General features: G+C 28.6%; 2 protein-coding genes across 3 annotated transcripts; one reads left to right on the top strand and one right to left on the bottom strand.

The window, feature by feature from the left end:
• Positions 1-26: 26 nt before the first annotated feature.
• LOC111690230 (serine proteinase stubble) lies at positions 27-14319 on the top strand. Of its 2 annotated transcripts, XM_046950819.1 has the most exons (10): positions 27-944; positions 2803-2991; positions 9270-10183; positions 10482-10729; positions 10828-11192; positions 11831-12260; positions 12379-12568; positions 13004-13301; positions 13360-13509; positions 13584-14319. In XM_046950819.1, the coding sequence occupies exons 3-10, from the start codon at positions 9291-9293 to the stop codon at positions 13716-13718; spliced, it is 2709 nt and encodes a 902-aa protein (XP_046806775.1). In that variant the 5' UTR covers positions 27-944; positions 2803-2991; positions 9270-9290; the 3' UTR covers positions 13719-14319. The 2 variants fall into 2 exon arrangements, with proteins under 2 accessions (XP_046806775.1, XP_046806774.1); XM_046950818.1 differs by lacking the exon at positions 2803-2991.
• A 1291-nt stretch (positions 14320-15610) lies between these two features.
• On the bottom strand, positions 15611-17075 carry LOC111690246 (MICOS complex subunit MIC27). The gene is made up of 3 exons (XM_023452698.2): positions 16960-17075; positions 16601-16881; positions 15611-16542 (listed from the first exon to the last, which is right to left on the bottom strand). The coding sequence occupies exons 2-3, from the start codon at positions 16771-16773 to the stop codon at positions 16005-16007; spliced, it is 711 nt and encodes a 236-aa protein (XP_023308466.2). The 5' UTR covers positions 16774-16881; positions 16960-17075; the 3' UTR covers positions 15611-16004.
• Between the last annotated feature and the right edge of the window lie 77 nt (positions 17076-17152).

Here is a 17152-nt window from a genome sequence, read left to right as displayed (position 1 = left end):
AAGAAAAACGTTTTAATTTACATTTTTAAACAGTTAATAACAAAATAAAAAAAGTTAAAACAAAAGAAAAGAAAAGTCAATGAGAAATAAAAGAGAAAATGATATAATTTATTAATTATAACAAACAAACAAAAAAAAAAAATAACTTAAAGAAAAGTGTTGTACACATCATTAAATATTATTGGCAACAAAAAAGAAGTCATAAAGTTGTATTTTTAACAATAAGAAAAGTTTACAAAGAAAAAAATTAATGAAAATATTTAACATACCGCGTATTTGTAATTGTTTTTCACTTTTATTTAAAATTCGTTCATTCCATCGTTTGTTTGATTGTTTCTTTGTTTGTGGCATGAAAACGTAATCAATTCATTCAAAAATAATAAAAATAACTCAAGTGTAATGCACCGAAACCGTAGAGTGTGAGAGAAAAACTGACATACTGCCTGCTGCCTGCATTTTAATAAAACAAAACAAATACTAAAATAATAACAGTCAAATGGAGAAATTTTTAAAAAATAAATTAAATTAACAAAGATATTTCTAAATAAAAAAAAACTAAAAATATTAAAGTCAATTAAAGCATCATTATTAAATAATTACTATCTTAGATTTTTAACATTTATGTTTCGTAAGTGTAAAACCAGTGTTCACTTATTAATTAATTACAGTTATAAACAATTGCCCGACTGCCTGTCTGTCCATGCATCGTTTGTTTAAAGTCATTAGGAAAATATAAAAAGAAAAACTACTAAATTACAAACGATTTAAAGAAAAATAAAATAAATTTATTGATACTGGCCGATCATCTTCTATTACCAATACCCACCAACACTACCAATACCAATACTATTCCAGCATATATTTATTTCCTTGTTCATGTACCGATCGATGACTTGATGTTTTGGATTTTGCTTAATTTTATAATTGGAAAAACAAAAAACTTGGTAAGTGAATAAATTATGTACTTGAATGAAGAAGTAGCATGAAAATATAATAAATGTTAAGTACACAAGATTATTTGAACCCCATAAAAAACACACACACACAAAATAGATCCAAGAAATTCCTTATTATTATTGTTGTTAAATAATTTGTTGAATTTTTAATAATAATAATGCTAACATTACCTAAAGCCATCAAGCAGAATAATGACAGAATAACACGTAACAATTCCATACGAATAAAATGACATAACAGTATAAGTCTCCAAATCTAAAAGAAAAAAAAAAAATACATAAATGCTTACTTACACTTACATGCAATTGTAGTTGTATTAAATTTTATTATTTTCTATGTATGTCTGTATATGAATGAAATCCACATTTATAAAAACATAACATTGTTTACAAATATACGCATCAGTTATATCAAAGAATTAATTCGTCCTACTTTTAAAATTATATTTAAAAAATGCTAATTTTTTTGATTTGAATGGCTAGACAGCAATAAAATCTTTAACTATCGTTCATACGTCAAAGGTAATACGTGCGACGTGTAATTTAATAACACGAATAGTTGGACGGACGCATATACTGATAGACAATAAGATCTGATTTTATGTAAATCATCATAAATATACTTAAAGTAATGCATATAGTATGTAGTAGTCATTGAAAAGTTAGTGGTTATGTAAGAACAAGGCATATATCCATTGTCTGTTTTGTCTCTGGTGTTCTAACAGAACTTAATAAACGATTTGATTCTTTGAAAGAATGATTGGGATGAATAACAACTTTTAAGTGAAAACATATGTTTGTATATGTATGTGAATAATTCTACTATGGTCATTAATACCCTTTAAACTTTTTCAATTCTTTCTTTAATTTTAATGATTTATAAACTAAATACTTAGAGCGAGTTTTACCTCTTCTCCCTGAGGGAATAAAAGTATATTTAAGTAAAGTAAATTTTTCCCTCAGTGTGACCTATAAAACCAATTTTTTTATATTTTTAGAAGTAAGTTTAAATATCCACACGTTTTGATAAACAAAAGACTTAAGACACAAACTTACATTTTATTAAGTAAAAAATTGTCAATTTAAGGATCTGAAAACTTGGGATTAAAAAAGAATTCATGAAGTATAACAACAATAAAAAACAACACAAAAGCTGATTTATTAATATTACAAAGATTTTAAGATAAACAAAAGACTTAAGAAAAAACCATTTAATGAAGTAAAAACGCTAAATAAATACAAATAAAATTCTAAAATTAAAATTTACATTTTTGAAAAAAAAACTTTTGTAATTGGTGTTTAAACGTCACCTAAAATGCAAAAGACCCTATCTAATATTTTTAAAATTTTACAGGAGAAGTAATAAACTATTTCAATTGAAAAGTTTGTTTCTATCAACGCGATTTATTTGTACATATTGTTTAATAGTATAATCTATCAGTTATTATTAAAGTTGACAATGGCTTATATACAAATGGATAAATTGGACTTTTTATTCCAAAATACTTAGATATAACTTCGACGAATGTCTGACAGTGATAAAGAAAGTGCTCCAGAGTTTTACTGTCTTCTCCATATGCTCTACATTCGTCTGAATTCGCACGGCCAATTTTGTATAAATGTGCTCGTAATCATACTAACTTTAGACTTGCTCAATTTGATAAAATTTCTCATTTTAATGTCATCATAAATGCATGTATTGCTTCCTCTTTACGTTTTTCAGGGCTTTTTTGAGATACCCTTACTTTTGAGGTTGATTGCACCGACCAGGTCGTCTTCGGAATATCTGGCTTAGCCCTGCACCGTAATTTTAATATTTGTATTTTTCATGTTTGTTTTTTTCCAGTTTATGTTCCGCGGGGAATATAAACTCTCTCAGCTTAAGTGACTTTAAGCTGGGAGAGGATAGATGCTCCATCACCACCCACCATCCGCCAACTGGGGACACGCTTGGTAGGAAAAACTGGAAAATACATTAGAATCAACATAAAATCGATTTTGGATTTTTTGCTAGTTTGGGCCGTTTGTGTTTCAGGTGACGATATGTGTGTATATTGCACACATGCGTATAAATGTAAAGTGACAGACAGCATTTATGTATTTATTTATTTATTATTATTTTTTCTCAGTGTAAACAGCTGAATGATTTTGGTGTTAACAAACTATTTGATCATGCTCTCGTTTTGTTTTTGTTTATTGCTTAAACTTTTAAAGTTAGTTTTTGTTTTTGTGCTTTTTTTATCAACTTTATTTCTGTGCAATGTAAATTTGTAAGCATGCGTGACTTATTTGTGTCATTTTGAAAAAAAAAAACAGAAGAAAAAATAAATTATGCAATAAAAACTCTTTGAAATGTACGTTAAATTCATTTTAAAATTGTACATACTAGTATGAAAATAATAAAAAGTGTAAGTTGATGTTACAGACATACTAGATACATATTAATGAACATATGCATATATGTATGTACGTATGTTCAAATGTAGGTTGAGGTGTTTTATATATTTATTTTTAGATATTTAAATACATATTTTGAACTTATGATTAAATTGTTGTCGCAAAAGTATAATATTTCAACTGTATTAACAATTCTTGTTATTAACTTACGAAAAGCTGTTCATTAATGTTAAAAGAAGTGTCGAGTTATTATTTTTAAGCAAATTTAAATCCTTTTTAGATTTATGACTCCATTCGAAATAAAATTTTTTATATAGCTTTTTTCACTTTTAGCTAATTAGCTCATATAACAAATTTATTTTTCATCTTAAATAATTTACTGCAATAATATCACTTTAATGAAAGAAATACTTATTGCAACAAAAACTTTAAATATACCCAGACAAGAAATGAATGGATTATTTAAATTATTTAAAACATTTCAACTTATAAAAATTTTTGTATCCCCAATTATAAACAAAAATGATTATTCCATTAAAAACTTTACTTTTTTTGCTTAATTTAAAAAAAACTACTTTAGTTAAAGAAAAAAATGTTTTTTTTTTATTATAGAATATATAAACTACTTACATAAGTGTACTTATGTAAAAAATTAACAACTGTTATAATAATTTTATTACTTAACAAATTACGAACATAAAAATAGAAATTTATTTAAAAGTGAACAAATTAATGTTTAAACACTTAAAGCACACGCCTTTTTAAGTCAAAATTATAATAATAAAAACTTTAATGATTTATAAATTTAATTAATAACATTTCATTTTTTATTTGGTGTTAAAATTATTTTGATTTAAGGGAGAGTGGGTTATTTCGAAATGTGGGTTTATTAAATAAATGGTTTTTAACTTCTGTTTAAAAACTATTTAATGAACAAAAACATAAACAAAAATTTTTACTGACGTGAATGGACCAAATTAGATGGAATTTCAAACTGATCTATGTTTATACATGGGAGCTTATTTCTTTACAAAGTAAGGTAGAAAGTAAGGAGAACATAACTCGATAACGATATGTATTGTTCGGTTATTTGGGTTATAATCCTTTTCGTACCGTATTCCATCATTTTCAGTTCTCAGCAGACTTAAAAAATCACACAAATTTTTTAATTAATTATAAAATTATTCAAGCAAATGAAGAATTGCAAAAAATTACATTTTAGAAATTTGAATAGATTTTAAAATAAGAAATTTTGTTTGTAATTAAAAAACTCTCACCTTAAGTGGATGTCATCCATTGTAAAATCATAAAACATTATTGACAAGCACTTGCTACCAACGGGGCATCAATATAAATACATATGTATGTATTTATGTAGTTATAAGCATACATACATATTTATGTTTGTATTTTTTGCTTATACACAAGTAAAGTAAGACAACACACTTTTCTTTATCAATCAATTTGATTTGCCACGCCACACGTGATCAATAATGATCATAACAACGAAGACAACGACGAAATTCCCATTCGATTTTGAACAACAAAAAGAATAAATACGTATATACAATGAAAAGAAGAAAAAAGAAACACTTTAATATTTTGAATAGAAAGATTCCAAGCCACAACAATATCCGCAACGAATTGAATGGCGGCGGGTGGTTTTTTGATTGATCGAAAAGAAATGAAAAGAAAATTACATTAACGCGTGGCAGTCCTATACAATACATACATACACAGATGTATTAAACAATCAAACCTATTAAATTTTTATATAGAAATTCATGGCAACCGAATAGATCCATATATAACATTTAATTTTTAAGTGATATTTTAGTTAAAAACATTTTGTCAGTTTAAATAATTAAGTGAAAATCAATTGAATTGACTCCAAAGTCATCAAATCAAGGATATTATTTTGATTTAAAAATCTTACAGCTTCATAAATACTATTATTCCTTTTATGTAAAAGAAGAAAATTGTTTTCATTAGAAGTTTAACATTCTAGTCTGTATAAAAAGTAAAAAGTTGTTAGAAGATCATTACTTAAAGGTACACATGATCAATTTCATCGTTGCTTTTAAAGTTAATTGGACTGAAGTATTTGGAGAAGATGAACAACATGAAACGTTTTTTTTATTTATTGTCTTTCAAACAAATGACCGTAAATGGTTTTGTGTGATTTGAAAAAGAATGTTAAAAGATTAAAACTTATTATAGAAGTACCTAATGCAGTAGAAATGTAGTTCTATTAATTTTTCAAATCAAATAGAAATTAATTATATAAATTACAAAAATTCCTAAAGTGGAATTGTAAGTAATAGATAGCCGTAAATTCTCTTTAAAAATAACTAGGGAACAAATGTAGTTTCGTGGTATTATTAATTTAATAATTACACATAAATATTAAAAATAAACAAAAAATAACATAACATGCCATAAAATATAGTTTTAAACTTTAGTCTAGCCTTTTCAAATCTACATTTAAAATAAGATTTTGTAGAAATAATTAAGGGGGCCAACTTAATAAGCTATTTGACCCATTTTTAATAGTTTGAAGCAATCAATAGAACATTTAAAATTAATCTTTCGCATTCACTAGATTCGCAGTTAGGAAAGTAAAACAAGTTCGAAATACTTGTGTAAACTATTTTTAAAACTTAATTAAGTCATTTATGTAGATATTTAAACACATAAAATATGATAAATGATTCGTATACTTAGCTTGTTGAACATTTGTTAATTACTTTTTACTCAAATAGACAATTTTTTACTAGCAGCTATTTTGTTAACAAATACAAACAGCAAAAAAAAAGTATTAAATTGATTAATTTTGCATTCAATAATTGTTCATACCAATACATATAAAATAAAGGTTATTGAACTGCGTTATACGTATGTATTATTGTTATGTGATATTAGTGTGTGTATCAATTAACATTTAAATATTTATACAATTTTCAAAACTAGATTAATGAACATTTCTTAAGATGGCCATTAACATTGGCACACAAACCAGATCTTTTACCAAAACTGAAAAAAAAAGAATAATAATAATAAAAAATACAAAATATGGGCGTTAAACTTGCCAACCAAAAAGACACGCTATTAAAGTAAACCAGTCAATATGCACATATAAATTCTTTTAGCCAGGAACTGACCCATATTTTAGAAAGAGAAAAATAAATAAAAATTTTATGTTTAAAATTGGGAAACTTTATAAAACACTCATATTACGGCTTGAGATTTTTGCTTATACATATGTATTTATCTGACTATCAGTTACTATATGTAGTTCAATTCAGTTTAGTTTAAGGCCGCGTTCACATGTGCTTGATTTGACTAACATAATTTCCTTACTGATATCGATCAAAACAAGAAAAGAAAATAAAATAAATTCACGTTTACTTGTAGTATTTGTTTATTACGACCATGTTGTTGCATTATTTAGTAATAATGTTAGCACAAAAAATATAAATCTAACACACTAGATTGTTAATAAAAAATCAATTTTTAGTAAAAAACACGTTTTAATAAAATTGGAATTATGCGTGTTGTTAATAACTGTCACAAATTAATTATGAATTTGGCCCATCTGTTTAAATTAGGTGGCAAGGAGTCAAATATAATCGTATCCATGAAATTAACTTTTTTACATTTTCCATTTTTATAACCTATTGTTTCCACAAGATTATTTAAATAATTGTTTTATGAGAAGCTTTTATGTTTTAAATAATACATATAAAAAAATTCAAATGAAAAAAATTTTTAAATTTATAAAGATTTTAAACTTTTAAATTGGAAAATGTAAAGATACGTTCACACCAATGAAAATTATTTGGGGTAATGGCATTGTTAGTCTAATATTTGATAGGTATGAACGTACAGACCTTTGGAAGTTGGAATTTTGAATTTTTGGACACAAAATTGCATTGTCATCAGTTGACTATATATTTGAAAATGTTTAACGAATTCAGGTCAAATGTTGAATAAAGTTTTCGGATATGTATTTATGTATAGCATTGCATTATCCTTATGTGTACTTTTATATACATATTTACCAAACTTCAAACATATTGTAGCATTGTATGTAATAAAAATTTTTCAAATAACATTTTTTGAAACAAAAACATATCAATAATATAAAAAATTAGGATATACTACGATACAACCTTACAGCACCGATTGTGAATTGGACAATTAACACACTTATTTAACCAGATAAGAGCTCTTTTAGTGATTTTTGTTTTTTCATTTGTTTTTGTTCAACTTGATATAATTCTTGAAAATAAACTTTTAGTTTAATTATCGAAAGTTTTTTATAAGTGATCCAAAGGTACTTATGTTTATTATAAGACACATAGTATAAGAGATAGTTAAAATATTTTGTTGCCGACCGAACCAATTGAGATTTGTCCCCAAAAACACTTGTATATTATATGTATGCCGTACATATTTAGGTTGCATTTGGCAAGCAAATGTCAAACCAAACCCAAAATACAAAAATTTAACAATTTAAGCCGGTATTTGTGTGTATTAAATAGTGAACAAATAATACCAATCCCTAAAAATATGCGATGTAGATCATACGCCAGACATTCAACATTCAACAAACAGTCAGTTCGCAAAAGTCTCTAGCAAATTACTAACGCACTAACGTTTTTAATTGCATTTGGTAAAATACATATTTTGTTGAACTAGCTGTATTTGCTGCTCTTGCATTTTCATGGAACAGCTAGACAAAAACAAAAACAAAAAAATGCTTAGTTATTTTTTGTTTTCTTAATAAACAATTTTAAAGCAAAAGTGAAAAGCTGCAATTAAACCAGTCACTGGTTGCTTACAAAAAATGTTGCCAATAACAAGTACGTACTACTGCAATAACTGCAATAGGTACATAAAGATACACACATAAACACATACATATATTGTGTTTTTACCAACACATACTTAATTAGATGGATCGTAATGGAAGTATTTAATAGGGTTTCTATATTGATATACATATGTATTTTGGAGTAACAGTTTTTATTTTAAAACTGTCACTTCGAAATACTAATAAAAGAAGAAGACATTTATTTCATAAACAGAAAACATTTGTCATAAGTAAGTATAATACTTTTTTTTAAATTTTTAATTAATCAGTATTTAATGTTACATATTTAATTACAAAGAACATAGTGAAGTTTACTACATACATACATACATACATACATACATACATACATACATACATACATACATACATACATGTGCATATGTAAATCTGTAAATATGAATATCTAGTAAATACAAATAAATGAAGAATAAAAAGTATTCTAGTTATGAACCTCGATACTTGTTTTCTTGTCATCCTAATGGATTAAAAGTTTATTTATTTATCTCTTTTGGTGTATAATTTATGTTTGTAGAAAATACACGATTATCAGGGGAGGTGAGCAAAACCGTATATGCCGTCAGCGTACCGACATCAAATAGTTGTCGATATAAATGTATGTGTGTGTGACTAAATGACTGCAATATCTTTTCTATATGTACGTTGTTTGTGTAATACTATTACTAGTGCTTTTGTGATAGACTGTAATAACAGTGATGATAGCAATTAGAAATATTAACAATTAAACTTATAAACCATAGATAGACTCACGCAATCTTGTATCTTACTTAAAAATGGTAAATCATTTAGTACTTACAAACATCGCTACACACAATCCAAGAAAAGAAAAACAAAACGAAAAACACAAAAAAATGTAATAAAAAACTGAAAACATTTCAAAAACATTTGTCTAAGAAATTAACAACTTTCGAAATTCTTTAATAAGTGGTAAAATGTAATCAGAAGACCTTTTTATTAACTTTTGTTCATATCTTGTTGGGACTTTTGTTTTCATATCATTATGTTTTTTTTTTCTTTAGATCACTACATCCACTTGAAACATGAGGAGGAATCGCTATAGTCGGCAATGGCTAGTCAATCAATACGATGATAATGATCATACTTATGATGGTGCTAATAAACAGAATGTTAAGGAACAGAAGGAGAATCATCAAGCACAAAATTTCAGTGTACACACTTTTCGGGCTCAACTAGCGAATACAAATGGTCCAGCAGCATTCCATCCCTTTCGCAAACATCATCAAACACAGACGCATTTTCTCTCACACCTGCACTCACAAGATAGTAGTAGAAACGAACCGTTAACCGTACGGAGAAGACATTTAGATTTTTATTTTCGATGGCCTTTAAAAAAGTCCTGCTTCAACCAAATACTAGAAGTATTATTAGCGTTAGTTTTAGTCAATTGTCTATTATATAGGCTAACGCATTTGCCATTGGCTTTGGCGGCTTATAATGATTTACAACCGGCCAGAGGATACCATCATCAAGCCGAAGCAAGTGCTTTTAGCAGTAACTTTCGTAATAGCGAAAGTTTAAATTTAAATTCAAACGAGGATGAAGAGGATTCATTCTTTCGACAGCCTCATAACGTTGGTGGTTCGGCCTTCGGTTACAATGGTCTTCAGATCCAGCACAACTTGGACGACAATTTGCTACGAAGTCAAAACTTTAAAATTAGTCCGAAACCTTGTTCTACGGGACGTATAGAAGGAACTTGTATGTTTGTTTGGGAGTGTATAAAGTCAGAGGGTAGACATGTTGGCATGTGCGTGGATTCGTTTATGTTTGGCTCTTGTTGTGTTCACAACTACACAGATAATATAGTACAGCAGAATACTTTTTCATACACCAGACCGACCAAACCATTAGGTATCGGTAGTATGAATCATAGGCCTCGGCCGCCTCAGCAGCCCCATCGGCCTAGTATCAGGTATGATTTTTTTTTCTATTGTCATGGGCCATAAAAACGCAGCCCCAACAAAATATTTTAAATGTTGTAAAATTCAGTATAATACATAACTACATATGTATGTACTTCTAACATTCTTATACACATTGGATATTTTATTTTTAAGAAAAGATTAAAACAATTTTTTATTTTAAATTTTTAAATAAATTCACTGTGATTTGTGCTCCGAAAAGCTTAACCACTTTGTCTTTTGTACGACATTCTTATTTTATTTTTGCAAATAAAATTACATTTAGTTATTAACATTTTGTATTTTTAGCGGAATGACAACAATAGAAAGGCCACATGGTGCGGGCACATTGGTCATAAGACCCTCCGGACCACATCATCAAGGTGCGCTCGTAAAACCGCACCATTCTAAGCCGCCATATGCAAGTACAGCTTTATCGAGTTCTGCAACAAGTACGACCTCAACCACTACGACAGATGATCCATCCTTATTGTGGACATCGAATTCCATTTTGGGCGATTTACAATCATCGGCTAGTATTGCCTCAGCAACAACAAGTAAATTAAGAATTCATAATGAGTTATTAGATAGAAAATTATTGGATCCGAAAATCTCTCAAATGGAAAAAATTAAATGTATTTCTTTTTAATTTTAGTTAATCAGCAACAGCAACAACATTGGCACTTAACGACTGAACCAAATTTTATAACAAAGCCAAGGCCACCATCATGGGATAAACCTTCGACACTGAGACCTAAGCCGCCTAAGCCACCAAAGCCACCCAAACCCAGTAAAAAGCCTACAACAGCCCTCGATTGGTTGACGCAACAACAACTACAACAGCAATTAACACAAAAGCCTTCATTTAATACACAATCGACCAGTACTACAAGCACTACAACTACAATCAAGAATAAGCCTTCTAAGAATCCAGTTGAATCATTCTCATCAACTACTCCAACAACAGCTACAACTACGGTAATGATAACAACAACAACAGCAGCAAAAACTAAACCTCAGGTAAGTAATTGAAGGCATTGTGATCATTTACTTTTACTTAAATATTACATTTTGGCATAATGTTTTGCACACTCACTCCCTTGCCGACTGGACGGCCAGCTTTGCGTTAGGGATAATGAATTTGTGGCTTCAGGGGACGTTTTATTGTTTGAAAATACTTGATGAAAGATTGTCTTGACTTTGGGTGTGGCAACACAAGAGCTCTCTTGTCATGTGCAGTATAGACTTGTGTATGTTTGTTTTGTGCTCTGCAAAAGTGCAGACCCTGATAGACAGTGTGACTCAGATCTACAGAGCAGCAGATCCGAAAACTCACATATTATGTAGAAGTGTATTTGCGCCAGTACTTTTAGCTTTTCTTTTCGCTTAATGGCCAAATGAATACAAATTTATATTTATACATGTGTTTTTTTTTTTTTCATCTAACTAACTTACAGACATACAGTCAGTGGATTTAGTTCGTATGTTTTATTGACCATAGGCCTTTCTAGAGACTTAACAGCAGAATTAGAAAAATAGGTATAGGAAGAATTTAGTATTTACATATTGTACATTATGGGCGGAGTCATTAGACGATCAAAAGATGACTAAATGATTTCTTATTTGTTTTTGTTTTTTTTTTGTTTTCATCTTTAAAGGTTGTTGCACAAAGTACTAAGCCAACATCAAAGCCATCACCTAATGCAACCAAACCCTATACTAAACCTACCTCAAGTGTAAGCAGTAGTACGGCAATAACAACAACAACGACTACAACTTCAGCTTTACCATCACCATCAACAACGTACATACCAACAAAACCAGCCCCAACTTCTACATCATCTACAAGTTACAGCCAAAAACCATCAACGGCGGCGGGGTCTATGCCAACAACAACAGCTGTTTTTCCAACAAAACCATCACAGAGACCAACATCTTCACAACGACCATCTACAACAAGTGCAGCGTCATCATCTTCAAACACATTACCACCACCTCATAATCTCAGCTCGATCGAATCGAATGAAATTAGTGACCATTTAGACATTGATAGCGCCACTATTAAGACCATATCAGCCGCCCGTAGTGGTATGTTTTTTCTCTTTTCCTTTTATATACTATATTATTAATATATTTACCTATAAGTAAACATTAATAATTAATTATTTGATGATCTATAAAAAAAAATAATTGGAAACCATTACAGAATGTGGAACACCCGTTTTAACACGACCGGAAACACGCATTGTAGGTGGTAAAAGTGCAGCATTTGGACGTTGGCCTTGGCAGGTATCTGTGCGTCGGACTTCCTTCTTTGGCTTTTCCAGTACACATCGATGTGGTGGAGCACTTATAAATGAAAATTGGATCGCTACTGCTGGTCATTGTGTGGATGAGTATGTATTATTACACAGATTACATATTATAATTTTATAAATTAGCATTTTATAAAAATGCAATAATCAATAAGAGATTCGTAAAACACTTAAGCGAACACAAATGAAAACTTAATCACTGCTTATACAATACTAATCCAAAATTAAAACAAATTTCTTTCGACTTTACGTCCAATAGACTTGGATGGATTGTATTAATTTTGAATGGAAAATGTGCGCAATAAACCTAAAATAAGCGATTAATATCTTTATGAATACGGGGTTTTATATTATTATTTTGTCCTATGGTTCCTATGAGGAACAAATTGTCTTTTTATGCAGTTCAAAGTTATGTATTATAAAATGCAGTAAAACAATTGCATTTGAATTTATTTCATAAAACATTTTATTAGGATGATTGGTCATATTTACGTCATATTTTCTTTTTGATTACAGTTTATTGATTTCCCAAATTCGCATACGCGTGGGCGAATATGATTTTTCACACGTTCAGGAACAATTGCCCTACATTGAAAGAGGTGTTGCCAAAAAAGTGGTGCATCCTTTGTACAATTTTTTTACTTATGAATATGATTTGGCATTGGTTAAATTAGAGCAACCACTAGAATTTGCCCCTCATGTTAGTCCAATATGTCTTCCGCAAACGGATAGTTTGTTAATTGGAATGAATGCAACAGTGACCGGCTGGGGAAGACTAAGTGAAGGAGGCACCTTACCATCAGTTTTACAAGAAGTAAATCAAATTACACTCGAGGAATACTTGAACTGTATTAATTTTTTAATGTTTATAGGTTTCGGTGCCTATTGTTAGTAACGACAATTGCAAAAGCATGTTCCTAAGAGCAGGAAGACAAGAATTTATACCGGAAATATTTTTATGTGCTGGTTATGAGACTGGTGGACAAGATTCTTGCCAAGGTGATTCAGGTGGTCCTCTGCAGGTGAGTTACTTAACTACACTGATCCTTAAAATTTATTAATTATGTATTTGGTTTACATTTTATTTTAATTCTAGGTAAAGTCTCAAGATGGTCGTTACTTTTTGGCTGGTATTATATCGTGGGGAATAGGCTGTGCTGAGGCCAACTTGCCAGGCGTGTGTACGCGTATATCAAAATTCGTGCCTTGGATTATAGAAAATGTAACGTGATAAGCTTTCCACTATCTAGCCACAAATATGAAACATAGATTATTATTTATGATTATTATCTATGATTGCTTTTACTAATCAAATGTGTAAATATCTTAAACTCAATTGTTGAAATATTGTTTTATTTTTATTATTATTATTATTATTTTTCTACAATTCTCATTTATTATTCTTATTTAATTTACGTGTGATTTTATTTATTTTATTATATTAAAATGTAGTTAGAAACAATTATTATTGCTCAATTAATTCAATTCGCATCATTACAATACAAATCATTTCATTTTCAAATAATTTAAAAAAATTGAAATTCATTTCAGCTGTACATAAATACATGCATACATACGTAAATGTTATGTATGATGTATCTACATATATTTATTTATAGACATATGAAAAACACTTGAGAGTCATTTTTAGCTTAAAATTCAATTGTAAAGAATTATTATAATGTTTTCTAGTATTATTAAGAGAATTTATTTTGTATTTATAAAAACGACCATAACAAAAAAAAAAAAACATATTGTCTTGCCCAAAGAAGGAAAAATAAAAACAAGGATTATAATTCAATTATATCAATAAAACGTTTTAGTTAACAATATTTTTCTTTACTTTTATTTAGAATTTTTATGATTATAATGGAATAGGCTGCAAACATCAAGACAACCTGACGACAATTCCCATATTCTTTAAAGTGCTAAAATAATCTCCAGATCAGATTTAAAAATGTTTGAAAATTCAAATTTATGTTCCACAAAATGAGAACATTTGTTTGTCTTTTTAATAAATTATTGTTTGTTTAAAAGCGAAAATATTTATGATCTAACTTTTTAAAGTTTTAAAAATACTTTTGAAAAAAAGTATAGTTTAAATAGTTGGCCGTTTAGTGGCAAAAGGGATAAAAAAATCATTTGTCAACATAATTTATAGCTAAACACTTTTTTAATTTTTAAATGTATCATAAACATTTTATAAACAGTTTAAAAATCAAATTTTGTATGGAAATTTTGATTTATGAAACTTTTCTAAAATAAATTGCTGTTTACGAATAAGACTTTTGATGTTCACCATATTTTGAATAAAATAAAGTATTTATATTATATAGTCTTTTTATATACCATTATTTATTTGTATGATTAATGATTATTTCAAATGTGACAACAAATTTAATTTCTATTTCTTCCACTATTAATGTACGGTCTCTTCAAAACAAACATAAGAAAGTGAAACTTATTAGAAAATATTTATTTATTAAATCTAAAAACATGAAATAAAATAAAAATTACATTTCATGTCTTTGAGATGCCTGAAGGTAATTTTTTTATAGTTTGCAAAAATGTTTAAACCACACTTGTCTGAGATTCTTCGGCCTGAGGCGTTTTTAAATAACGTGCTAAATAACACACATCATTAAATTATTTCAGAGAGAATTGTGTTTGTAATAATAACTAATAAAATACATCTGTGTATGTATGTATGTATGTATAACATTTTTAAATATGCTAAGCTTTCGTGGCCTGGATTATTTCCAAAATTATATACGTTAATTCAAAATTGTATTTGGCTTAAAACACACATTTTTTACCATTTCCAATATATTTTGTGAAAATCAGGTCCAATTTTAGAAAAGAATTTTTTCATTTTAGTATTTTTTAATGAATAATGTCTGTGCATCATAAACAAATCATACACAGTGAGTTAATCAATACACTTGAAGCTCTATTTTATCTTATACTTAAAAAAGGGAAGTAAATATATATGATAGTATTTTAGTGAAAAAATAATCGAATAGTCAATCAAACATAAATGAGTGATATCAGAAATATCTTTTTACTTGGAACAACAATAAATTTTTGGTAGTTGATGTCTTTGATCCTAAATTAAAACGATAATTTTACACATTTCAGTCAAGTTTGGTGAAGCGTAGAATGTTATTCAATGAAAGAAGAATAACATTCAGCATCGATCCATTTTACTATTTATTTGAATTTTGCAAACATTAATACTTACAAACACTTTGTATTTTAAAAATATTTTCGTCGACTTTAAACCATTTTAAAGTTATCACTGATCTATATTTTTATTGTTATGTTAGAAAGCTTTATGATATTATATTCTTTCTTAATTTAAATACAACTCGAGAAGTCACTTTGCCTAATGACCTTTTTTTTAAATAAATTAACACAGTATTATTTTTTGTCGTCATTTCGCTATTTACTTAAAAATTTTCGTCGAACAAATTTATGACATGATTAAACAGGATTAGATTTTAACGACAAGTCGAATTTATTTCTTTTCGGGGAATAAAGCTTCTTTAGCTTCATCGTATAAATCAAGAGCTAGGAATTTTATATCTTCCAAACTAGTTGGAAATTTGGTAATGGGTTCGACTGGTACTTCGTCGCCCGGTTTAACACCTTTAACGAAATTGTAGGCAATAGCATAACCCTTGCGAGCTTCGAAGAGAGCTTCCGTTGCAAATTGTTCAGCTTGTCTGGGATAGCAAAGGGAAGCGACCGCACCAGCACCAATCGTAGTGTAGAGAACTTTTTTGATGAAACCGCGTCGGGCAGCAAATATAAAACCGGACAAACCACCAATAGCTATAGCACCAGTTCTGGGCATAAGGTTATGAGGTTGGTTCAAGTAATCTATGGTAGATTGTGTTTGCTCCTTAGCTTGATGAACATACTCATCAAAAGTTTCTTTCTGTTTAGACAACAAATAATAGCCGGCTTGAACTTCCGTGCGTACAGTTCGAACACCAGATTCAATTGCATCACGAGCCGGAGAATTTACTTTTGTATGACATTTTTTCTGTGGCCTGAAAATAGCAACACTATTTTATTTGAGACCGTAATGTTTTTTAATGATTTGCTTACTTATTATATGAATGCAAAGGAGCGTATAAAGGCAAATCATTAGGTTTGCACTGATAGTGAGCCAAGCTGTTTGTAGACTCCTCTTTTTTTGATTCAGATCCAGAACCAGCATTTTGGACAGCGACAGCTGCCAACAAAGTTGATGTTGGCAAAGTAACACATTTGCGAAACATTATGTATTGAGTATTTATTGTTATATTTAATTTTTTTCAACCACTTAAGCTCCAAACACTAGGCACAGATGAACGATTTTATGTTGTTAGCTTCCAAATGACCCGCAACTGGTTTTAACAAATAAATATTAAAAAATTTTAATCAATTAAATAAAATACTAAATACAACTTTTTTTATATTTTCACCTGAATTGCATAACGAATGACAGTTCTCTCGAACGGTATTGCCAGTATAAAATTGTTAACATAATATAAACACAGCATTGTATTTGACGTGAAAAAGAAGAATTTAAAAAATCAATAAACAAATTGCATGCTATTAGTAGTGGATATAAAAATAATTTCACTTTTTTCATTTATTGCAATATGATCAAAATAA

The sequence above is a fragment of the Lucilia cuprina genome, chromosome 4, assembly GCF_022045245.1.
Source record: "Lucilia cuprina isolate Lc7/37 chromosome 4, ASM2204524v1, whole genome shotgun sequence".
NCBI classification, from domain to species: domain Eukaryota; kingdom Metazoa; phylum Arthropoda; class Insecta; order Diptera; family Calliphoridae; genus Lucilia; species Lucilia cuprina.
Note: the sequence above shows the minus strand (reverse complement) of the source record. Positions and strands in the feature narration are given on the sequence as shown.